The sequence below is a fragment of the Rhinoderma darwinii genome, chromosome 1 (genome assembly GCF_050947455.1).
Source record: "Rhinoderma darwinii isolate aRhiDar2 chromosome 1, aRhiDar2.hap1, whole genome shotgun sequence".
Classification (NCBI taxonomy): domain Eukaryota; kingdom Metazoa; phylum Chordata; class Amphibia; order Anura; family Rhinodermatidae; genus Rhinoderma; species Rhinoderma darwinii.
The window spans coordinates 494,136,599-494,163,340 of NC_134687.1; the positions used below are offsets into that span (position 1 = coordinate 494,136,599).

Below are 26,742 nucleotides of genomic sequence, written 5' to 3' on the forward strand. Positions count from 1 at the left end.
TTTTCAAGTGAACAGATTCATGTCATGACCACACATTTATAGGAGCACCAATATTATAAAAAAGTAGTGCCAATAAAATGCAACAACACATATAAGGTTGCCAAAAAGGTACAAAGTGAATACATATATGCAACATTAGATGAGTAAGAAATGTGTTATAAAGATACTATCCCAACAGAGCTGTAATACATTACTATGTACTATGCTAAGACCCTAAGAACTGCCTCAAATAAGAAGCACCGAGACCCAAACAACACTGGTCTGAAGGAGGCCTACAGCAACATACAGAGGCAATACAAGACCATCCTCCGAAAGAAAAAACAAAGGCACATCTCCACCAAACTTACCCAACTCCAAGATGCCCTCCATGACAACTCGTTCTGGGAATTATGGAAAACATGGGCAAAAATTGCAAGAAAAACAACCTTCATATCCAAAATGGCAACATCTGGCTCCAATATTTCAGGGACCTCTACAAAGATATCCCGAAAGACGGACAAAGCCAAGAACAAAAACAAATAATATCAAAATTGAAGGCGATGGAGGAAACACTTAAAGATTCTCAAAACCCCCTGGACGCACCAATAACACTTCAAGAAGTAACAGAGAGAACCTCAGACATAAGGTGTAAAAAATCCAGCGGCCTAGACGGAATTTCACCAGAAATGATAAAACACAGCCCGCCAGAAATACAGGCCGCAATAGTAAAACAATTTAATATAGTGCTGAATGCCGGCTACTTCCCTCAAATCTGGAACCAAGGCCTTATAACACCAATCCACAAGAGTGGGGACAGGTACGACCCGGCCAACTACCGAGGGATATGTGTCAGCAGCAACCTGGGGAAACTGTTCAACAGCATCCTGAATAAGAGAATCCTCAGCTTCCTCACCCAGCACAATGTCCTCCACCAAAGCCAAGCTGGGTTCATGCCAAACCACCGCACCACTGACCACATCTACACCCTGCGCAGCCTCATCAAGAGCCACGTCCACAATACAAAGCATGGGAAGATTTACGCCTGTTTTGTGGACTTTAAGAAGGCCTTCGACTCAGTGTGGCACCCGGGCCTATTCCTGAAACTGCTGGAGAGCGGAATAGGAGGTAAAACCTATGACGTCATCAGAAGCTCCTACACAGAGAACAGATGCAGCGTGAAGGTGAACGGGAGAAGAACGGCTGCTTTCCAGCAGAGCCGAGGAGTCAGACAAGGCTGCAGCCTCAGTCCAACGCTCTTCAACATCTACATCAATGAACTGGCCACAGCTCTGGAATCCTCCTCAGCACCAGGTCTCTCCCTCCATGACACCCAGGTCAAATTCCTGTTGTATGCAGATGACCTTCTGCTGCTATCACCAACCGAGAAAGGTCTCCAAGACAACCTGCAAATCCTAGAAAAATTCAGCTCCACGTGGGCACTACCCATCAATGCAAAGAAAACCAACATCATGGTGTTCCAGAAGAGAAACTCAAAATCCCCCAGGCACCCGAACTTCACACTAAATAACGCCACACTCACAGCGACCGACAGGTACACTTACCTGGACTTGGAAGTCAACCAATCAGGAAGCTTTAAACAAGCCATAGAGATGCTGAAAGACAAGGCGTGCAAAACCTTCTATGCCATCAGAAGAAAACTCTATCACCTCAAACCACCAGTGACGGTCTGGCTGAAAATCTTTGACTCCATCATCTCCCCAATCCTCCTGTATGCCAGTGAAGTCTGGGGTCCGGACACATACCCAGACTGGTCAAGGTGGGATTCCAGCCCAACAGAAATTTTCCACTTAGAATTCTGCAAACACCTTCTCCAAGTCCACCGGAGTACCACAAATAGTGCCTGTCGGGCAGAACTGGGCAGATTCCCACTACACCTCACAATCCAGAAGAGGGCGCTATCATTCTGGGCCCATCTACACAGCAGCAGGCAAAGTTCCTATCACCATAAAGCCTTGCTACACCAAGGGGTCCCAGGTAAACCAGACCCCCCAGAACATCCCACCCTGACCCGGCCTGAAGAAAATGTCACTGAGCGCGGCCTCACAAAAGCCGAAATCAAGAAGATAATAAACGAGAGCCAAGAGGAGTATATCAGTGACTGGAGGAACGACATAAAGACATCCCAGAATCTGACAATATACCGGAGTCTACAGAGACAATATAAACTGGCGCCATATCTGGAGAGACTGCCAAACCCCAGAGACAGACAGATCCTGAGCCGCTACAGACTGAGCGCCCACAACCTGCTCATCGAATCCGGGCGCCACAGACAAAACTACAAGCCCAGGGAGAGCCGACTGTGCCAACAGTGCCACCAGGAGGCCGTGGAGGATGAGGCACACTTCCTGCTACACTGCTCCAAATACTCAGCAGTGAGGGACACTCACTTTAGGAGACTCTCTGATCTCTTTCCGGACTTCAGCTCCATGGAAGAGGAAAATAAACTGTACATCCTGCTGGGTGAAGAGGAAACCACAGTGGGCATAGCGGCACAATATGCCACTGCATGCCATAAACTGAGAGAGACATGATATGCCATTGACTTGTATAACCCCGACCCTAAATGTGTCCCTATCCCCCAAGCCCTCTGTCCCTATCCCTCATTCCCTTACTTCTTACTTGCTTTGGCAATGCTAATATGTATTTGGTCCTGCCAATAAAGCTTCTTTGAATTTAATTGAATTGAATTGAATTGATAGCTAGATAGATATGAGATAGATAGATAGATAGATAGATAGATAGATAGATAGATAGATAGATAGATAGATAGATAGATAGATAGATAGATAGATAGATAGATAGATAGATAGATAGATATGTTTAATGGAGAAATGTGTTTTTGTATTACCACCACTACTACTATTACTATTCTCCCTCTCCTCACAGGAGTTACAGCAGTCTTGTGAAGGGTCGCGAGGGGGCGCGGGGGGCGAGGGGGGGTCGCGGCAGCCGCAAAAGAATGTGCCTGGAGACACAAGAGTTTCTAAAATCATAAACTAATGTAATTTATTTTATGATTTTAGAAACGCTAGTGTTCCCAGGCACTAAATTGTTTACACTGTACTCACCACTGTCCTGTGTTTTCCTGTCCTCTGCAGTGCTCTGCTCCGGTGGCGGTGGGTACCGGGGTAATAATGGGGGTTAGTGTTAGCCTTTCACCAGCTAACACTAAGCCGAGTTAGTAATGGATGCTACCAATCAGCCAATCGGCTAAGGCAATAGTAATAAAGTTTTAAAAAATACAAAAGGCATAGAAAAAATATTTTATTGAAATAAAACCCCCACAAAATCCTCGTTAACCATTTTATAGATAATTTTAAAAAAAGCCGTTATTGAAGTAGTCCTTGAAACCGACGTAGTCCAACATTCAAACCTGTAAAAGAACACCAAAAAAAATCATTAGTAACATATGTGGTAGGCTAAGGGTATGTGCACACGTAGTGACCAAAAACGTCTGAAAATCCAGAGCTGTTTTGATGGGAAAACAGACCCTGCTTTTCAGAAATTTTTTGACCAACTCGCATTTTACGCGGCGTTTTTCGCGGCGTTTTCGCGGCGTTTTTTACGTCCGTTTTTGGAGCTGTTTTCATTGGAGTCTATGAGAAAACAGCTCCAAAAACATCCAAAGAAGTGTCCTGCACTTCTTTTGACGAGGCTGTATTTTTACGCGTCGTCGTTTGACAGCTGTCAAACGACGACGCGTAAATAACAGGTCGTCTGCACAGTACGTCGGCAAACCCATTCAAATGAATGGGCAGATGTTTGCCGACGTATTGTAGCCCTATTTTCAGACGTAAAACGAGGCATAATACGCCTCGTTTACGTCTGAAAATAGGTCGTGTGAACCCAGCCTTAGATTCAAGGCCTGTATCTGTAGGCTTAGATACAGGGCCTGTACTGTAATACTGTCTGTTGGACCCTGTATCTAAGCCTACCACAAGGTAGGCTTAGATACAGGGTCCAGCAGACAGTAATCTTATACAGTATAAGATTACTGTCTGCTGGAGCCTTGTATCTAAGCCTATCATGTGGTAGGCTTAGATACAGGGCCCATCAGACAGGATCACACAGGGGCCATGTATCGAAGCCTACCATGCGGTTGGCTTAGATACAGGGCGCAGCAGACAGGTCCTGTCTGATGGGCCCTGTATATAAGCCTACCACATAGTAGGCTTAAAGGGTTGTGTTGTCCCTAAAAATTGATGGCCTATCCTCAGGATAGGCCATCAATAGCTGATAGGCCATCAATAGCTGATGGGTCAGGGTCCGACTCCCGGGACTCCCGCCAATCAGCTGTTTTGAATGCGGTGCAGCACTCGTACGAGCGCTACTTCCCCTTCATTTCCCTTACTTGCTCACAGTGTGAGCAGGTGACCGGAATGAAAGGGAAGTAGCGCTCGTACGAGCACTGCGGCCCCTTCAAAGCAGATGATTGGCGGGAGTCCCGGGAGTCAGACCCTGACCTATCAGCTTCAGCAAACAGTGATATTAAACTTACCCTCCTCTTCAGCCGCAGCGGAGGTCCTGACTCCATCCAATGTCGGGATGTTGTGCGCAGCGCACAGCATCGTGAAGTCATGCAAGTGCACAGCGTTGTGACGTCATGATGCAAGGAGACGTCAGGACCTCCGATGCGCTCCGGAAAAAGGAGGGTAAGTGTATTGTCAGTTACTATAGCAACAGGGGCCCGTGTAGTTTATTACATAGGCCCCAGTTACTATAGTGACTTTTTACAGACGTGGCGCAGGGGACCGCGGGCCCCCCTGGCTTCGGGGACCGGTCGCAATTGCGACTGCTGTGACCCTTATAGTTATGCCACTGCTCTCATCCCTTGCCTTTCTCCTATCCCCTGGTTGAACTTGATGCACATTTGTCTTTTTCAACTGTACTAACTATGTAACTATGTCTGGAAGTTCACATATGCAGACAACCACATGGTTAATGCTCATTGGCAGAAAGTTATGAGATCTGCCTGAAAAGCCATCGTACCGCCAGGAATGGGTGAGCAGGCTGTGGGAAGCAGGCTTAAGAGACGCGATTCTCTCTACCCTAACCGTAGCGTGGCCGATGCAGCTGTTTTTTCAGCTGAACAACCACGGCCACATAGCTCCAGCTGTAGAGATTCCAGGCCTAGGAGTCGATGCGCTACTACAGTGACTGCACTGCAGCTTCATCAACTCAGCCCGGGACTAAGTGCCAAAGTATGCTCTGATCCTGCCATCTTAGGGATTGACTGACAGGCTGGGGAGCCTAAGTGGATATCTGTCACCTGTCACTATGCCTGCTCCTATGCGTGTAGCCCTAAGTAGTGTCCTATGGCATACTACCTGCATGTCCACCGAGAATGGCACTGGAGTGATGTCTGGTAACGAGCTGCTGCATTGTCTCCCTGCTCTCCAAAACGCTCAAGTGGACACAAGGTCCTTTGTCTCCCTCACTGTCACAAGGACATTCATGCCTTTCTGGGCATGGAAAAAGGCTTGTACTTCGTTCCCTCCTCTATTGAGTCGTCGGATGTACAAGTCGGGAATGCTGGCAAAATATACGGAGGCCTCTGATAGATCCCATACAGTGGCATCTGTCACCCAAGGGATCCAATGTTAAAAAAAAACTTATCCTACATGGTATACGCTTTTTATTAGATTCCGTTGTATTGAGCAGCATAGTCTACAATGATATTCCATACTTTATTTTCAGTGGTACACCCATGTATGACAGACCAACAAAAACGAAAAGGACACTCTTTTTTTCCTGTCGGGTAAATGGAGACTTAAGTATGTCGGGACCTTTCTCGACAGAGACGCTAGACGTCGGCCAAAAACGTGATGTAAACAAGGCCTTAGAGGCGCAGTAGTGCAGATACAGAGAAAGCAGGTGAGTTTGTGGTATAACTGCTGGGATGGAGGCGTCTTCAGGTCAATAAAATAATGTCACATTGTGCAGCTAAAGGGCAGCGGTAACCACACAGCACCATTTATTAAGAACAGTAACGTAAAATGATTGAAGTTCTGAGGAGGTGATGCAATTATCTACAATGGCATCATAAAAAGTTGGGTCACATACAGTATCACAAACATTTATTATCTAAGCGACAAGAATAAAAGCTGGAGCCTATTAAAAACAGAAACCCTGCAGGTTCCTGAATAATATTAGACAATATAACTATCAACATTATCACCCTGCTCAGCATTGCCCATGAATGGTTTGTATTTACACACATATTGAGATAAGGGCATAAAACTTTTATTTGATCTTGTTCTTTTAAAAGCGCCATTCACTATCTGACCCTGGGTACCATTAACCATTTACATCCAAGCAGTTGGTTTTATTAATGTGAGTGATGATGATAGTAATCTCATGCCCATCTGTCTGTGATTAGCCCGGACACTCATGCGTAGATTGCTATATAAATGAGTTACGGCATCCTATTAAAAATATCCTTCTTTAACTTCATAGTAGGCAGCTGTGTGGAATTATCTGCATGGGGAAGCCTCCCGACATCCCTTCTGTTAAAAACTACTGCTGTATACAGGACATACCTTATATTATATATATTATTCCAGGAAAATGTAAAAATGAAGATATTCAAATGACTACAAATATGAATCTACTTTCACACAGTAAAATCTACATTTTACATAGTTGCCATTTTTTGTAAACCTTGATTGTTTTACTCATCTTATGGGATGACACCACTGTCCCCTTTCTCATTAACAATTGTATTTCTTATTAAAAATGTACAGACAAAACAGATAAAAACAAGGACATTTATTCAAAAACACCGAAAAAGGCCATACTTACAAATGGACACAGCCAGGTCTGAAACGCTGATGAAGGCGAGTGAGCAGGTGCTTTAAATAATAATAGCCACTGGCTATTATTATTTAAAGCACCTGCTCACTCGCCTTCATCATCGTTTCAGACCTGGCTGTGTCCATTTGTAAGTATGGCCTTTTTCGGTGTTATTAAAAATGTAGTTTGTTCCTAAAATCCAATATGGAAATTTACAGAACATCTCTATCCATGATACCTTTATATATGACTACTCTCAGCCTTTATAAACAAATATAGCATTAGGGGCAATTTTGTAGGGGTGCTTTTTATTGCTCTAAATGTGGGACCATGATAAATCAAATGCATCGCATTTAAATTTGGAATGCCATATTTTGTTTTTATCTCCAGGATAGTTAGTGACACCACCAGCCAAACTTAAGAGCATAGAGATCCTGCTTTCTTATCTTCTACCAAAGCTATCCTTTACTAAGCAATGCATATATACATATAGCTTACTACTTAGGAAGCAGCATATATAAAAATTATTCAATAGGGAGTTTAAAAAAAACACCCTAGGGAATAATTGCAGTAGGAAGTTCTGTTGTTTGCGATTTAAATAATATATTCTTAAGTGTAGTTTAATATCTTACGCCTAAAACCTAAGCCATGCACTCTAGAAATTATATAGTTAGAAAATACCATAACCTGCACAGAGGTCTAGCTAATATTGGGCTTGTTAACCTCATTAGTATGTTGTTTTAACTCTTTCTTTCCAGAATACCCAGTTTGGAGGGAACACTGTATATCCCACAAAATAGTTTTACTAAAATTTGAGCATATGGATGTATTCATTAATCTTTACAACTCAGTTAATATAATCAAGTTTCAAAATAATATAATGAAATTCAAGATATTGCAAAGTTGCATCATATGTTTGAATTTATGTTTGCATATGATAATTCCCATGATTTGTCGTCTAATTTCAATAGTAATTCTTACTGGTGTATGGCCATATGTCTAGATTGTAATGTGTAAAGCTAGGTTTTGACAAATAAGCATAACCAGCTGAAAAATATATAGTGATGCCATAAAAGCATGACCATAAACCATAGATGCATGACCGTCCACCATAAATCCATGACCATCAAACATTGATAAATGACCCTCAACCATAGATTCTTGACAATCAATCATAGATGCATGACCACCAACCATAGATACATGACCATCAACCATAAATGTATGAAGATCAACCAAGGATGACTGACCATCAACCAAAATTGCATGACTATAAACCACAGATACATTACCCTCAACCATAAATGGTTGATGGTCATGTATCTATGGTTGGTGGTCATGCAACTATGGTTGATAGTGATGCATCTATGGTTGATGGTTATGAATATATGGTTGATGGTAATGTATCTATGGTTGGTGGTCATGCGTTTATGATTGATTGTCCAGCATCTATAGTTGTGGGTCATTTATCTATGTTTGATGGTCATGCATCTTTGGTTGATGGTTATTCATCTACGGTTGATTGTCAATACATCTATGGTTGAATGTCATGTATCTATGGTTTAGGGTCATGCATTTATTGTTGATGGTCATGTATCTATATTTGATGGTTATTCATCTATGGTTGATTGTCATGCATTTATGCATGACCCTATACCATAGATACATGACAGTCAACCATTGATGCATTGACAATCAACAATAGATGAATAAGCATCAGCCATACATATATAACCATCAACCATAGATGCATAACCATCAACCATAGATAAATAACCATCGACCTTAGATGCATGACCTCCTGTAGCGCCAACGGCCGCGGATATCACTCACCCCAGCAGCTGCCAGCTTGCTTGTCCTCATCGCGGGTATCTCCCTGCCCAGGGATGCCGGTGCGCTCTGCTCTCTCCTCCTCCCCTGGCCTGTGCCCATAGGGTCTCTCATCCCAGTTCTTAAAGGGCCAGCGCGCAAACCAGGAATATTGCTCCCAGCCTATCCCAGCACACACTGGACTACTTAAAGAACTCTGCCCACTTCCTCAGTGCCTCAGTAATGTTGTTTCTAACCCAGTGTTAGTCTGCAAAGGTTCCGTGGCCTGTTGCCTGAAACCTGTCCGTGACTATCCTGTATCCATGTTCAGTCCTGTATCCTGAGTCCACTGTCCGTGAGCAGTCCTGTATCCGTGAGCAGTCCTATATCCTGAGTCCAGTGTTCGTGACTAGTCCTACATCCTGAGTCTAGTTGTAAAGGAAACATCCGTGACCAGTCCTGCTTCCAGTAATCCAGCACAATCCTGCTTCCAGCTATCCGGCACAATCCTGCTTCCAGCTATCCGGTACAAGCCTGCTTCCAACTATCCAGCACCCACATGCTTCCAGTAATCCGGCACCAAGTTGCTTCCCGAAATCCGGCACCAGCCTGCTTCCAGTAATCCAGCACAAGCTTGCTCCCAGCTATCCAGCACAAGCCTACCTCCTGTAATCTGACACCAACCTGCTTCCAGTAATCCGGCACCAGCCTGCCGTCAAGATACCATATCCCATTGACTGTCCTATACCTGTCGGGGCCAGCAGCTACACGGTTACTGCGGAGTAGTCCAATTGGTCCACATCCCCAGTGGACGTTACAGTTTGCTCAGGCCATTTACCCGGCTGGCATACCCAAGACTGCTGTTTACACCAAGATCAGCTTTTGCAGGCAGTTAACACTTTAGCCAACTGCCTAGACATTGCTCCTGTCCCTACTCCGACAGCTCCACAAGCTTTAGCTCCGTCCACCCCTCTGCCAACCGTAGCTCCAGTCAGCTCTGAAGCCAAAATTTCCTTGCCACCTCCAACCTGTTACAATGAACAAGCAAAGACCTGTTGAGGTTTTCTCAATCAGTGCAAAATAAATTTCACGCTACATGCCCATCTAGTTCCGTCAGATCAGACCAAATTAACCTTCATTGTCTCCCTGTTGTCTGACAAGGCTCTTGCATGGGCGAATCCAATCTGGGAACATGAGGGTCCGGAGTCTTCTAATCTGCAGCTGGTTATGGACAATTTTCGAACTGTGTTTGATGAACCTGGTCGTACTTCTTTAGCCGCTGCTTCACTTCTGTCACTTCGTCAAGCAAGTTAGACGGTTGTAGAATATGCCATCCAATTCAATACCCTTGCAGCAGAGCTTCATTGGAAGAAATGAGGCTCTGGTGGCAACCTTCTGGCAACGATTAGCCAGTAGGACCAAGGATGAGATGGCAGGTCCTGACCTCCCTACTACTCTGGATGTCTTGATTCTATTGGCCACCCTCATAGACCTGAGGTTCTGGGAACGCTCTCAAGAAGTCCTTAAAGAGAAAAAGTCTCCTAGACTGGTGCCTAACTTCCATATACCCCTGCTACCTTCTACTACTATCTTCAAAGAGCCTATGCAGGTTAATCAGGTCAGACTATCGGACCAAGAGCGGCAGCATAAACGTTCTGCTAACCTGTGTATGTACTGTGGAAGAAAGCGTCATTTTGTGCGTCTGTGTGCTCAGAAGTCGGAAAACTCCAGCACCTAGGGTTGATAGGAGAGACTACCCTAAGTGAACAAAAAAACTCTGCCAAATTCTCTCCTAGACTTTCGATTGCAGTCTCTATCTTCACAGGTGAATCATCACATTCTGTCTCAGCCTATCTGGATTCTTTAGCGGCAGGGTACTTCATACACCAGGCCTTAGTAGACCATCTCCATTTACCCACGACTCTTCTTAAGAAACCTCTTGCCTCCGCATCGCCTATACGACTGTCCAATCGAGTTGCTTCCTGGGACTTCACCTCCTTGTGGACGGGTATATCCTCTTTCTCTGCCCAAGACTCAAGCCATGTTGGCCAATGTCAAGGAAAACCTTGATAGGGTGTTTATTAGGAAGTCAACTTCTGCAGCCGGTGCCAGATTTTTCTTTGTAGAGAAAAAAGATTCGTCCCACCAGCCTTGCATAGACTATTGTGGTCTGAATGAGAGCACTGTAAAAAATAATTACCCCTTGCCGCTGATCTCTGAGCTCTTTGATATAGTCCGGGGAGTCAAGATTTTCATTCTTGATTCGTATCCGTAAAGGTGACGAGTGGAAAACCGCATTTAACACCACAGACGGTCACTACGAGTTTCTTGTGATGCCCTTCAGATTATGTAATGCTCCAGCAGTGTTCCAGGAATTTGTGAACGACATATTCTGGGATTTATTGTATGTCTGTGTGGTGGTGTATCTGGACAATATCTTGAACTACTCACCTGATCTGATGACACTCCGGAAGCATGTTCATGGTTAAGGGGGAACAACCTGTATGCCAAATTGGAGAAGTGCGTGTTTGAAAATAAATCCTTGACCTTCCTGGGGAATATAATTTCTGATCATGGACTCCAGATGGATCCAGAAAAGTGTGTCCTAGATTAGACTTATCCCCAAGGTCTCCGTGCTATACAGTGATTCCTAGGATTTGCACATTTCTATCGTCAGTTTATCCCTAATTTCTCATCACTGACTGCTCCTATCTCTGCCCTCACCAAAAAGGGGGTGAACTCAAACAGTTGGACCTCAAGCAGAATCTGCATTCATTAAGCTTAAAAGGTCCTTTACTTCTGCCTCTGTTCTTCATCCTCCAGATGTTTCCAAGCAGCTCTCATTGGAGGTTGATGCCTCTTCTATTAGTGCTGGCACAGAAACTCTAAAGGAAAAGCTTCTCCCTGTAGCTTCTCTAAACTTTTCTCTGCAACAGAGAGGAACTACTCGATTGGAGACCGAGGACTTTTGGCCATCAAATTGGCACACGAGGAGTGGAGACATTTGCTAGAAGGTTCTGCACATCCGATGCAGGTTCTGTACAACGTCTTAACCCACGTCAAGCCAGGTGGTCACTCTTCTTCGCCAGATTCAATTTCTAGCTCTATTTCCGTCTAGCCGACAAAAATGTGAAGATAGATGCACTGTCTCATTCTTTTGAAACAGATGACCTAAAAGAGGATCCTCAGCACGTCATCGACCCTTCCTGTAGTATTCCGGTTAACCCTCTGCAGATCAAAGACATTCCTCCTCGGAAAATATTTGTTCGTACTACCTACAGAAGGAGAATCCTTGCCTGGGGAACAACTCCAAGTTGGCAGGTCACTCGGGCATTCGCAAGACTTGGGACTTTATCTCTCGTCATTATTGGTGGCCCATGCTACCCAAAGATGTTTTGGACTACATCTCTTCTCGTACCAAAATATAATTGATTAAATCAAGTCTCAAAGATATACACGGGGGGGGGGGGGGTTACATCAAAGGGTAACCAAACGTTCAACAAACTTCTGACATGTCATAGTGACATGTCAGAAGTTTTGATTGGTGGGGAGCACTGGGACCCTCACCAATACCGAAAAGTAAGCAGCAGAATTGCTCATGTGAGCGCTGAGCCGCTTCATTTCTGTTCCCTAAATCAGCCTCTCTACATCCCTACATGTTTCACCATATATAGTGGTTAATGGAGAATGGCTTTAGTAAATGGTGTCTGAATTCTCCTAGGAGGATATTAGTATATCTTGTTTCATATCTGGATTATATAGTGACTACCTCTCGTCATTGAAATGGACTGTTATTCCTACCAACTGGAGTACTAACTTTAATTCCACAAACAAACATAAGTAAATACTTTCTACTCTATCCTCTATAAGCTATATCTGCTGATTAGCAGATTCAAAATATAATATTCATATTTTTAAAAATAAGGGAGTCCATGGATTAATTTTTTAATTCACTTTTGTATGTCTTTGATAGGGTTTAGTTATAATTCTGTTAATGTACATGAATAAAGATTGATAATCAAGTCTCCTGTTAAATATTGGAATATTTCAAACCTGCGGTCCTACTCTAACCTCTGCCAGTTCCGAACAGCCCCTGGCAACATATTGCTATGGATTTTATTACTGATCTTCCTTCCCACTAGATTGGTTATTGTTGACCGTTTCTCCAAAATGGTACATTTTGTTCCTCTGTCCGGCCTCCCCTCAGCTCCTCGTCTGGCAAGTCTATTTGTTCAGCATGTCTTTCATCTACATGGATTGCCTCTGCATATTGTGTCTGATCGGTGCATCCAATTCACATCCAAATTCTGGAGAGCCCTGTGTAAACTTATGGACGTGAAATTGGACTTTTCATCCGCAATCCAATTGCCAAATTGAATGAATTAACCAAATATTTGAAAATGATCGCCGTCATTTTATACCTGCAGAACATGACAACTGGGTACATCTCCTTCCATGGGCTGAATTCTCGTACAATAATCACACGAGTGAATCTACTGCTACTTCTCAATTTTTTATTGTTTACAGCCAACACTCTCGTGTCCCTCTTCCGGTACATGTTTTATCTCAAGTTCCTGCAGCTAATGTTTCTTACGGAAATTTTCTTCAAATCTGGTAGCAAACCAAATCTGCGATCCTATAGGCAGTGAATTGTATGAAGAAGTACGCTGATAAGAAAAGAAGGCCGCCTCCCCAGTTCCTTCCCAGTGTTAAGGTCTGGTTATCTTTTAAGAATATATGCCTGAAAATTCCCTCATACAAATTTGCTCCTAGGTCCCTACGTTTGTCTCCTACTCTCAAAATTCCCAATTCCTTTCATGTGTTCCTTCTGAATCCTGTGGTCCTCAACTGTTACAGAAAGCCCTCTGATTCTACTACTGCGCCCAGCTGATGTCTTTGAAGTTTAAGAGATTATGGATGTCAAGAAGGTTGGAGGGAGGACATTTTATCTTGTGGACTGGAAAGGTTTTGGTCCTGAGGAGAGATCCTGGGATCCTAAAGAGAACATTGATGCTCCTGCTTTCATCAAAAAAATTCCTTTTATGCTCTGGACCTAAGAAGAGGGGGTGTAAGGGGGTGGGGGTACTGTAGCACCGACGGCCGCGGGTCTCAGTCAACCCAGCGGCCGCCAGCTTGCTTGTACTCATCGCCGGCATCTCCCTACCCAGGGATGCCGGCGGGCTCTGCTCTTTCCCTCTTCCCATGGCCTGTGCCCGTAGGGTGTGCGAACGCTCGTCCCAGTTCTTAAAGGGCAAGCGCGCGCACCAATAATATTGCTCCCAGCCTATCCAAGCACACCCTGGACTACTTAAAGAACTCTGCCCACTTCCTCAGTGTTTGAGCAATGTTATTTCTGACCCAGTGTTAGTCTGCAAAGGTTCCGTAGGCTGTTCTCTGAAACCTGTGTCCGTGACTATCCTGTATCTGTGTTCAGTCCTGAGTCCAGCGTCCATGACCAGTCCTGTGTTTTTGAGCAGTCCTGTATCCTGAGTCCAGTGTCCGTGACCAGTCCTGCTTCCAATAATCCAAGACAAGCCTGCTTCCAGCTATCCGGCACAATCCTGCCTCCAGCTACCCGGCACAAGCCTGCTTCCAGTTATCCGGCAGAAGCCTACTTCCTGTAATCCGACACCAGCCTGCCCGCATGTTTACAGTAATCCAGTACCCTCCTGATTCCAGTAATTCAGCACCAGCCTGTTTACAGTAATCCGGCCCCAGTCTGCTTCCAGTAATCCGGCACCAGACTGCTTCCAGTAATCCGGCACAAGCCTGCTCCCAGCTATCCAGCACAAGCCTACTTCCCGTAATCTGACACCAGCCTGCTTCCAGTAATCCAGCACCAGCCTGCCATCAAGGTACCATCTCCCATTGCTTCCTGTGCTGTTTGAGTCGGCGTGTTATCAATTGCATGATCGCAAAAGGATGTCACATTGCCTATTGCTGGATTTCCCGAGCAGAGCATCGGGATGTCGCGAGCAGTGCTGGAGTCCCAAGCAAATCGCTAGCTGATGCTCTGCTCAGGGACTCCAGCAATAGGCAATGTGACAGCCCCTTGCGGTCATGCCATTGATAACACGCCGACACGAACAGCACATGAAGCAAGCCCTCTGACATGTGGGGCCGTGTCAGTGCGTCATCAATATTAGAAAAGGTACAGGACTTCCGGGAATAATTCAAAGGGTTTGAACTGCACCATTTAGTACCGAATTTAAAATTATTATTTAAATGAAAGAACATTAGTAAGTGACTTATTTTTACATAAAATATTAACGCAATGCAATTTTTGGTCCCCATATAACCCCTTTAAGCTTCTAAGTCAATTCAGGAACAAACATATCTAACAATATATTGGCAACCCTGTCAGCTCTGTGTAGGCAGGTTAATTCAAACATTGTTCAAAAGGCTTAAGCTATACAGAGCAAAATGTTTTTGTATGGGCTATTACCTGCTGTTTCTACTATTTTCCTGCTTAATGTTTTTTTTAAAGAAGTTTGAACAGTATGTATGTTTTGATAAGCTTTACATTACAAAAAATATTAATTTTCTGGCCTCATGTTGTTATTGCTAAATGCTGAATACACAACGAAATTTGATTTTCTTATAATATAGACCCAAAATGTATTTTTTTTATGAGATGGAATGCGTATTGTTACATAATCTGTGCAATTTTAAGGGCTTCATCTTTAGAAATGTCTGAAGGAGCCACTTGACAGAACAGTTTAAAAGAGATATCTCAATGTGTTTTCTGAAAACCAGTATCATACAGCAGTACAGTCAGCTATTCAAGCTTCAGTCTAAGTCAAGGTTATGGCTTAAAAATGATACTAGTACTAAACCATACTCATCAGAAATGAGAAGACTCCCATTTCCATTGGCTCAGTGGATGGGGAGCAGGGAGATGTCTCACCAACCAGAGACTCATCAATGGAAGATGTAGGTTACTTCATTATTGTGGCAGTACCCACTGTCCTTTTGAAGGTTCTAGAATTTAAATTACAATCTCCAACAAACAGAACATTTATTGTAGGCTGAAACTACAGCTATACAACTATACAATCTGTCAAGATGATCATGGAGAAGGTTACTTTATTGATCTCCATATTTTGAATGGATGCATCTCTTAGGCCTAGTTCACATGGAGTATTTTGCAGGCAGAATAAAATCTGCCTCAAAATCTCTTCAGGAAATTTGAGGCAGATTTTGACCTGCCTGCGATTTTTTGCCACAGCTTTCACAGAGTTTTTCGCAACACTCTTTTTGCTTCCCATTGATTTCAATGGGAGGTCAGAGGCGGAATTGCGGCTAGAAAGGACATGCCGCTTTTTTTCCCAGCGAGCGACTAATAGCCACCCAGGAAAAAAAGACCTCCGCCTCCCATTGAAGTCAATGGCAGGTAATTTCGGCCGTTTTTTTGTCGCTGATTTCGACACAGTTTCCACATCAAAATCAGCGCCAAAAAGCTCTGTGTAAACTGACCCTAACAATAAATATCATTACTAACAGTGGTTTCTTTTCTTCACCGACCAGTCTAAGACTGGATTCACACATTAAGGCTTTTTAGCCAAAGTCAGAAGTAGATCCAAAAGGAAGTAAAAATATAAATAAAGGTCTTATACATCTGCTCTGTTTTGTATGCACTCCTGTGTAAATCCTGTCTAAAGTTGGTTTCAGATAGCCGAAAGTGGCCACATTTTAGCATCCATAATACAAACGCAACATCCGGACCTTCCGCAGTTTTACTGAATTGAACTTAGATCACCATACAACTTAGGACTTCTTATAGTACTTATTAAATCACAATGTTATACAAGCAAATACATGTACTGTACTGCTTTTGTCTTTTTTGGATTTAGCCTATTATTTGTATATGCTAGGGATAAAAATGAATACAGTTGTTACATTAGGAAGCCTCCAAATGTATCTTAAATAAGTGCAAATTCTTATAGAAAATAGCTAATATATATGTGTATATATATATATATATATATATATATATATATATATATATATATATGTGTGTGAGTGTGTGTGTATATATATATATATATATATATATGTATATATATTAGTTCAGCATGATGTGTTGTATGCTTACTGTCGTCCCTCAACCAGGCTGATTCTGTTAACTCTGCTTTCTACTTTTGCCAGGAACCCAGATGGTGACGTCAGTCCCTGGTGTTACATAGCAGAACATGAGGATGGCGTGTACTGGAAGTATTGTGACATTCCAACCTGTAGAAGTAAGACTGAAGGGATCTTCCTCCTAATCCTATTTTTTGTATGAGATTTGGGAATTCTGTTTGGTCATTTATTTTATGTGCTGTACAAGTGTTATCCTAAACACCTATCATGCATAGAACATTACCAATACATTCAGCATTATTACATAATTTTTTTCCATTATTTGTAGTAGAAAGCGAGATTATTATGTCAGCACAGATGTAGTATACCATTAAATTGTCTTTAATAAGTTTAAGCTTAGTTCTATGTGGTATTTTACAATGTATGTAAGTGTAGTGTGCTATGTGCATATATTTCTTGCATTCTGCACCTGTATAGTGTATTGTCTTTGTTAACAACCTGTACTTTACAAAGAAATACATTTTTCCCCACCAAACTATTTACAGCTCCTATGAGCTATGTACAGTATACATTGGCAGTAATAACCGGTTAAACGGAGCTCTAGGTCAGCCAGCTCACACCACTGCTCGCCCACTACCCGCAAAGCATATGCTTGGATACAATGAGAGATGCAAACATTGGAAGATTTTATTTCATTGTCGCTGTTGTCAGTAAGTTGCACATATCTGGACTCGGGTGAAAGACGTGCAGCGCTCTCCTACATTATCCACTTCAGCCCCCTGGTCCACCACAACCAAGATGAGTTTACAGCAGGAAAACAAGGGCAAATATCTCTTACCTTTGTTTTGGTGCTGTCGCTACATTTATTCTATATATAGACCAGCAATGAAGAGTTGGAAAGGATTGTTTTAGAATTGGAAATAAACAAAGTAGCATATCTGTCCTATAGGTCCTGTCTGAAATCACCTTTCTGCTTGTCCAGGACATCTCCTATATTTGTCACCCTAATATTTTTTATTTAGTGTCATATTGTATATGCATTTTTCCTGCCATTTATCAAAATCTATAGAGAGGCCTATGGAGAAAAACATCAGAAAAAAACACCATACCTAGAGCATGCTCCATTTTGATAAAAAAGCCACTGACCTCCACAACGCAAAGAAAACGGCAAAAAGAACTATCCCCCCAAAAGAAAACAAAAAAAGCTGTGAAAATCTCTGCTATGTGTGTGAAACCGGACTTTAAGCTAAACTTTTCCATCGCTCCACTGCTGGTTGAGCAGCATTATATGCCCATTGATATAGCGGCTTATTGCTGTGTGAGGCAGTTGTGTAGTGTCCCCGGAAATACCGCTTTGGGGTAAGTAAAGAGCAGCGATAAAGGAAGGGCTAGCATTTGGAGCATAATGGTAAAAAAAAAAAAATTTTTAGCATATTTTATTGATGTTTGTAAAACCATGCCAGAAAATATGCATTTAGTTTAATAAAGACTGCACAGAATAAGTTCAATGTTTCACTACCACCCGAATTCTCTTGAGACAAACTTAATTGAGGTTAGCAACAGCAATGGCACATCAACACAATAGCAAAACATAACTTTTTAAGCTTACTTTAAAATTATTTCAACTTGGCTTCTGAAATTGATGGATTTGAAGCCTTAACATTTTTCCGTTTGCATCTCACTGCAGATTCTGTAAGAGTTTTTTTGAGCCAAATCTATGACCTCTGTCAACCTTATTTGCTCTGTGATGGTGATAGGGTGGGATGAGGGATAATAAAACACTCCCTGCCTCGGAGATGAAGGGGAGATGTCATTTGAAATGAATTTCCCACAAACAGAAGAATTTATGCCTCTGTTTTTACAATAGTTAACACTCATTTTCTACTGAACGCTATGTATTTATGGCTGGCGCTAGGTATGATTACCTCTTTATTCTAAAACAGTGTACATCTGCCAAATTATAGCCTGCAGCATTTTGTTCAACGCTGCCTACTTTGTATTCATTATGAGCCTACAGTGCAGATTTTATATTCTACACAGGACGTATCGCTTACCAAACATGCAGCAGGTGTTCTGGACAATACAACCCCTTAGCAAAGCTTTGATCACAACTATGCTGCATTTGTGTCAATCAAATGGTTACAACTTTCCTGCAGCTTTCATTTTTCTATCAAATATTAATAAAATCATTATTAAAAGACGACAATAATTATATCTCATTGTGTACTTTTTTTGTTTTTATTCAGCCCATAGGAAACGTAAAACCTTAATCACATGGCTACAATAAGTGTTTAGGAGATGTGCCAGTAGTACCAACAAAAATAATCATTTAGATTAAGATCTGGTAGCTCACCATAACAACACAATGAATAAGGTTTAGCGAGCGACCCAAAACTAGGCGACAATCGGATGTCTTAATATGAATAAATAGGAGCAAAAAAGGAAATATCCAGCGCTCAAGGAAACATTTAGACTACTGTTAAAGTAACTGATTAGTCTCTCCCCCCCAAAAAAATAAGACAAAATATATATGAACATGATCAATCAAATAAATAAATAAATATAATATTGACACAGTAAATCAAATGCATAAAGTAAAATATAATAATATCATATAATACATTTAACACACTATATATACTATATGTAAAATTAGTATTGGCGGGGCCATCGCAGGGCAATGGAATACAAATAGTAAAAACTAACAGCAACAGCACTGAAACATAAAGACAATAGTCTAATTTGCTTAGGTATGGCCAGTTATAGAGTCACTTAAATTATATGGTAAGACTCCCTGTTATTCTCTCAGTGTAGGATGTTGTTGTATGCATCATATACAAGTCACGATTAAGGTAATATTGCAACTTCCACCAAACTGGTGAGCTCTAATGCTAAAAAGTATGATAGTAATTAAAAAAAGAAGTACTTTATTGCATGTACCTCGTTATAGAATATGCCTATTCAGTTATTAATTAGTTAATTCAGAAGCACTGCAATAGCAATGCTCTTAAATGGGTTCTCCAGGACTATAATAGTGATGGCCTGTCCTTATGATAGGCCATTAATGTTTGAACTTTGGTGGTCTGACCATCAGGACCACCAGCAATCTGCACAATGAATGGGCCGCAGCACTTTTGCAAGCGGAGTATATCCTTCATTGTTGACATGGGCACAGTGGTTGGCCCGTATGAGCTACTGTGACTGGTACTGCAAATGCCATCGATATCGTAATGCAGGAGAACTCCTTTAACAGCGCTGCTCACCCCTCCTGAAGCTGCCATGCTGTTTGATGTAGTTGAAGGAGGTTGTCTACATTCTTGTAGTCCCACAAGACTATTGTTGTGCCTGGTTTTAGTGCTGCAAGGCTAAAACTGTATATCTCCACGCGGCCATGGCTTGTATGTCTGTAGATGCAAGTATGGTTGCACTTTAGCCAAACTTACACTTTGGTGGTCCACAGGAAGTAAGGCATACACATTTCCTTTTGAATGTGACAAATAATCATCATTGAGTGCTGGCAATTCGACTATACTTGCTGTATGCGTTTCAGGACTCTACTCAACCCCTTCCTTAGCAGCAGTAGTTTTTACTACCAATAATAATAATTTATCCATTAAACACTTTAATCCAGAGTTCATCAAAAGTCACTGTCACTTAAAAATGTATGTATATAATTGTTACTATAGATAGGTATAGACAGTGTGGGACTGGGATTTCTTTGGGTCCCCCAACCTCCATCTATACAGAACATGGACACGTCTACTTCGAATTCCAGCATAAACATTGCTGTTAATATTGCACACACAGGTCATATGATAAATAAGGTCAAATAAGTTATTTGTAAATCAACCCATTAGAAGAAATGGTGGCAAGTGGTTGGCTGCATATTCAGCTTTAAATGGGGTTGTCTTCTGCTGGATCATTGGTGTCTCAAATCAGGGCTCATTGGAGGTTCCTCTGCTTCTATGGTAGGCCAGTCGGATTCTGAGTGTAGAAGACTTCCTGGGAATACAGTCAATGAGATTATAGTGGTTTAGAAATATGAATTTTGGATGCTAGTAGAAAACAAAGGGTATGATAAAAGCATGGTGGTGGTGGCAACACTGTAGCAGTAGACAACTTTTTCCTACATTAAGCAGTTATTAGCAACAATGTATCTAAACTTAGTTGTCAGTAAAAAAGACAGGCTGGTAGTTGAGGAGCAAGGATGAAACACTTAGATATTAAAATATAATATTGTGCCAAAGAACTGCCTAGGCTATGAAATTTTTTGTCTCTTTATGGATGCTGGACTATACAAAACTCAGTATTTAAAAAGTACTGTATCTTTAACTTTGGTGTTGGTGAAGACTTATGAGGATAACCTTGATAGCAATGAAAACTAACAATTGGATCTGTGACCAAATAGAGGTTATTATTCTACTTGGGGCACATATGACTGGATGGAAGCTCCCTGCTTCAGCAATAGTTTAGAGCGGAGGGAGGCTCGCCGAGGACTCCCCGGCCACAGGGCTACTTAGAGAGCTGCGCCCGGGGAAGCCCTTGACGTCACTGTCCATATATGGGCAGTGACGTCAGTGTCTCCTCTGAAGCGGAATCCCCATCGCGGACGCTATAGCAAGGGATTCCGCCTCAGGAGTAGCCCCTGATGTTACTGTCCATATATGGACAGTGACGTCAGTGGCTCCTCTGAAGCAGAATCCCCGTTGCCGAGGCTATGGCAGGGGATTCTGCTCCAGGACAGTAACTTCAGGGGCTACTCATGGAGCGTAATCCCCTGCCATAGCGTCGGTAATGGGGTTTCCGCTTCAGAGGAGCCACTGACATCACTGTCCATATATGGATAGTAACGTCAGTAGCTCCTCTGAAGCGGAATCCCCGTTGCCGACACTATGGCAGGGGATTTCGCTCCATGAGTAGCCCCTGATGTTACTGTCCATATATGAACAGTAGCATCTAGGAGCGGAATCCCCAGGTTATGCTCTGGCTGGGGATTCCGCTCCTAGAGGGAGTCCCGATAGCGCTATCTATGGGGGGAGGGGGTAGCGCTATATACAGGGATGGTGGTGCTATTTTCATGGGGGTGTGGCACTATCTACATGGGCACTGTGGCACCATATAGGGGCACTATCTACAGGGTACACTGGCGCTATCTACATGGGTACTGTGGGCTTTATCTATATGGGCACTGTGGCACTATGTGGGCACTGGCACTAGGGGCATATAAGGGGGCATTATACTGTATGGGGCAGTTATGGGGGCATTTTACTGTATGGGGCATCTAAGGCAGCATTATACTGTATAGGGGCAGCTATGGAGGTAATATACTGTATGGGGGTAGCCATAGGGGCATTATACTGTATGGGGCAGCTGTGGGGGCATTCTACTGTATGGGGCAGCTATGGAGGCATTAAGCTGTATGGGGCAGCTAAGGGGGCATTAAGCTGTATGGGGGCAACTATGGGGCATTATACGGTATGGGGCAGCTATGGCAGCATTATACTGTATAGGAGCAGCTGTAGGGGCATTATGCTGTATGGGTGAATTTGATTGAGCATTATACTTTATTGGGGCATCTGTGTGGGCATTATACTGAATGGGGGAATCTGTGTGGGCATTATACCGTATGTGTGCATCTATGGGGGCATTATACTGTATGGTGGCAGCTATGGGGTCATTATACTGTATCGTGGCAGCTAGAGGGCATTATACTCTGAGAGGGCAGCTAGAGGTAATTATTCTGTTTTGCTATGTGTGCCGCATCGGTTGTCCACCTTTGTGATTCTTGAAAGTTGGGAGGTATGGAGGAATCCCCAGCCAAAGCATTGCCGACGCCCTTCCCGGGGATTTCGCTCCTGGAGAAGCCCCTGATGTCACTATCCGTATATATAAAGTGACATCAGAGGCTCCTCTAGGGAGACCCAATGGTGCTATCTATGAGGGGGTGACTATCTACAAGGAGGGGCTGTGTGGCACTATCTACAAGGGGGGCTGTGTGGCACTATCTACAAGGGGGGTGTGCCACTAAATACAAGGGTGTGGCACTATGTACAAGGGGGGTGTGACACTATGTACAAGGGGGGGTGTGGCACTATGTACAAGGAGGGGTGTGTGACTATCTACAAGGGGTGTGTGGCACTATCTACATGGGGGTGTGGCACTAACTACAAGGGGGATGTGGCACTATCTACAAGGGAGGTGTGTGGCACTATCTACAAGGGGGATGTGGCACTATCTACAAGGGGCTGTGTGTCTCACTATCTACAAGAGGCTTGTGGCACTATCTACAGGGGGGTTGTATGGCACTATCTACAAGGGGAGGCATGTGGCACTATCTACAATGGGAGGTGTGTGGCACTATCTACATGGGGCTGTGTGGCACTATCTACAGGTGGGCTGTGTGGCACTATCTACAGGGGGGCTGTGTAGCACTATCTACAAGGGGAGGCTATGTGGCACTATCTACAAGGGGTGTGTGGCAGTATCTACAGGGGGATGTGTGGCACTATCTACAAGGGGGAGTGGCAATATCTACAAGAGGAGGTTGTTCAATATGTCACCATATTGTCTCATTAGCCTCAATTATACAATCTGTTTTAGTCCGGCACTGACCTTTTTATATATTTTCTGTTAATTTATTGTTATGTTAACTCCCTTATATAAATCTATTGCTTGTAAAATGTACAAATGGTTTTATTCTTGAGTTACATAAAAAAAAAAAAGATTCATTTTTTTACAGCTCATTGATTGGGTGAGAAAGCAAACATGGCGAGGGTGAAGGAGATGTTGGGAAAGAGGTTGGGGGGGGGGGCAAATTGAAATCTTTGCCCTGGGTGCTGAATAACCTAGCTACGAGTACTGTGATCCGCAACTACAAGCAGGTCAGCGTTTCACAGTACGAGCAGTTAAAGGGAATGTGTCAGGAATTACACCTTTTTTTTAAGTAAGTTATTTATTTCTATTATATTTTTTAAGTTTTTTGCTGTATTTTTTTTTTTCTTCCACACGGTGGAAAGTATTAAAAATTAAATAATCATTTGACATGTTTTCCTATGTTAGCCACCAGAGGCAGCACTTCCCAGAATTACAGCAAGGTGAATAATGCAAAGCAACCTGACTCACAGCTGCCGTAAATGTGGGAGGGAATCTCACCCCCTCCTACAAGCTAGGAAAAGGTGTCCTCAAATTGCTAAGCAGTGTCTGGCTGCCATTTTGGGTATGATTGTACAAATGGCAGCTGGCAGAAGCTATAGGACACACCAAAAGGCTAAGGGTATGTTCACATGCTTACTAAATAAAGGGAAAACTTCTCCTCATTTTCAGCCATTTTTTTAATCAAACTCGCGTTTTTGGCTGCGTTTTTTTACGGCTTTTGGAGCTGTTTTTCTATGGAGTCAATGAAAAACAGCTCCAAAAACGTCCCAAGAAGTAATATGCACTTCTTCTTGGCGGGCGTCTTTTTACGTGCTGTTTTTGGGAAACGGCCGTGTAAAAAACGCCCCGTCAGAACAGAACGCCGTATTTTCCATTGAAACCAATGGGCAGATGTTTGTAGGTGTTCTGCTTCCGATTTTTCAGCCATTTTTTGGGACTTTTACGGCCCTAAAAACGGCTGAAAACCCTGCATGTGAACATACCCTTAGAGTGATGAAAGTGAAGTGAATTGCTTTTCAGTTGACAGGTTCACATTGCGTGTATTTGACACTTTTTTTTTTGCGCATTTTACGTGCCAAAAACCGTATAAAAAAATGCTTGATTACGCTTGATTTTGCATGTTTGGGGGGATTTGTGTGTGTGTCGGGGGATTGCTCGCCGCTGATTCTTCAAAATGGCTGATAAGCGGCTATGAAGGATCAGCAGTGCCCGTGCATACGCCGCTGCACAAAAATAGGACATAGCTCTGCTGCGCACACTACACACACAGCTCTGCTGCGCACACTACACAAACAGCTCTGCTGCGCGAGCACACACACACAGCACTGCTACATACAGACACACACTCAGCTTTGCTGCACACACACACTCAGCTCTGTAAGATAAAGACACACACTCAGCTCTTCTACATACAGACACACACTCAGCTCTGCTGCACACACATACTCAGCTCTGCTACATACAGACACACACAGCTCTACTGCACACACACACACATTCAGCACAGCTACATACAGACACACACTCAGCCCTGCTACATACAGACACACACTCAGCTCTGCTGCACACACACACACACACACTCAGTTCTGCTACATACACACACACACATACACACACCCTAAGTACTGCTACATACAGACACACATTTAGCTCTGCTACATACAGACACACACTCAGCTCTGCTACATACAGACACACACTCAACTCTACTGCACACACACACTCAGCACTGCTACACACAGACACACACACTCAGCACTGATACACACACGCTCAGCTCTGCTACATACAGACACACACACCGTTACAGCAGGTGTGGGGGGGGCTGCCGGGGGGTTACGAGAGCAGGGTTCTGTGAGAGAGAGAGGGACAGACAGAGACACACACACCTTACCTGCAGTTCATAATGGCGCCTGCTAACTCCCTGCAAACCAGCTTCTCTGCTGTGTGGCTCAGAACTGCGGCTGTGCAGTACAGAGCCAGATAGCAGAAGCAATGAACGGCTCCCGTTCATTGTGTCCTATGCCCTGTAGCTGCCGTATTCCATCTGTGTATTTGTCGTTAAGAGACACATACACAGATGAAATAAAACATGGCAGCCCCCAATAAAGTAAGAAAGTGTTAATAAAAAAAAACGTTGTGTGTGAAAAATTTAATAAAGTCAATATAATATTTTAATAAATAAAAACACATAAATGAATTAAAAAAAATAATCATGACACTGTCCCTCTAAGGAATGAAGGGGAAGCAGCGCTCATATGAGCACCTTCAAAACAGCTGAGGACCCCCACTGATCAGATATTGATGGCGATAAGCTATAAGTTTCTTATAACTGGACTACCGCTTTAAGTCATGACTGTATAAAACAAAGAAAAATTACTCAACATTTTTTACAGCCTTTAACTATGAAATGTTGTAAATTGGAGGCACTACTATTTTATAAATGACCTCTTATGATCAGTGATTATAATAACTGAGTACAATACTATGTATATTTTTATTTTTGTTTTTTCCCCTATTGGGGATGATTCATAAAGTAATGTAAAGTCAATATTTAAAAATGAATAAATAGTGTCCCTGCAGACAAAACGTCCTTTAACTTTTTCCCTCAAAATAAAGTAACCCTCGATAGTAGTGAACGGAAGTGAGAAAATGAAAAGGGAAGAAGTAGTAACTGTAGAATTATTATGTGCAACCAGACAGCTTGACTCTCCCTAATTATAAACCATGAAAGCTGCATGAGAGGATCAGGCCACAGAACAGACAGGAATAAATGACACTGGGACCAAAGTGCGTAATAAACTATATCAGTAACATCAATTAGTAATCATTTTGGTCAGGATTTCTGTTTGTACATGTAATGCCAACCATGGTCAGTTTATGTATTTAAAGAGGCTCTGTCACAGATTATAAATGCCCTATCTCCTACATAATCTGATCGGTGCTGTAATGTAGATAACAACAGTGGTTTTTAGAAAAACAATCTATTTTCACCAAGTTATGAGCGATTTTAGATTTATCCTAATGACTTTCTTAATAGACAACTGGGCGTTTTTTAGCTTTTGACCAAGTGGGCGTTGTTTAAAGAGAAGTGTATGACACTGACCAATCAGTGACCAATCAGCGTCATACACTTCTCTCCATTCATTTACTCAGCACATGAGATCACGCTTGCTGTCATTAAGTCCCACACAAATGTTACCGAAGTGTCAGGAGTGTGAATAGACATCGCGTCCTGGCTGGAGGTGATGTCTATTCACTCTCAAGACACTTCAGTAAAGTTAATCTGTGAGTAAGTGATAGCACACCGTGATCTGGCAAGATCACGATGTGCTGAGTAAATGAATGGAGAGAAGTGTATGACGCTGATTGGTCACTGATTGGTCAGCATCATACACTTCT

General features: G+C 42.8%; 1 protein-coding gene across 1 annotated transcript in view; it reads left to right on the forward strand.

Moving 5' to 3' along the window:
- Positions 1-26,742, forward strand: part of KREMEN1 (kringle containing transmembrane protein 1) — a 199,371-nt gene that overhangs the window by 93,697 nt on the left and 78,932 nt on the right. The window contains exon 3 of the mRNA XM_075835508.1: positions 16,750-16,841. Within this exon, the coding sequence (XP_075691623.1) occupies positions 16,750-16,841 (92 nt within the window). The remainder of the gene's footprint in view (positions 1-16,749; positions 16,842-26,742) is intronic.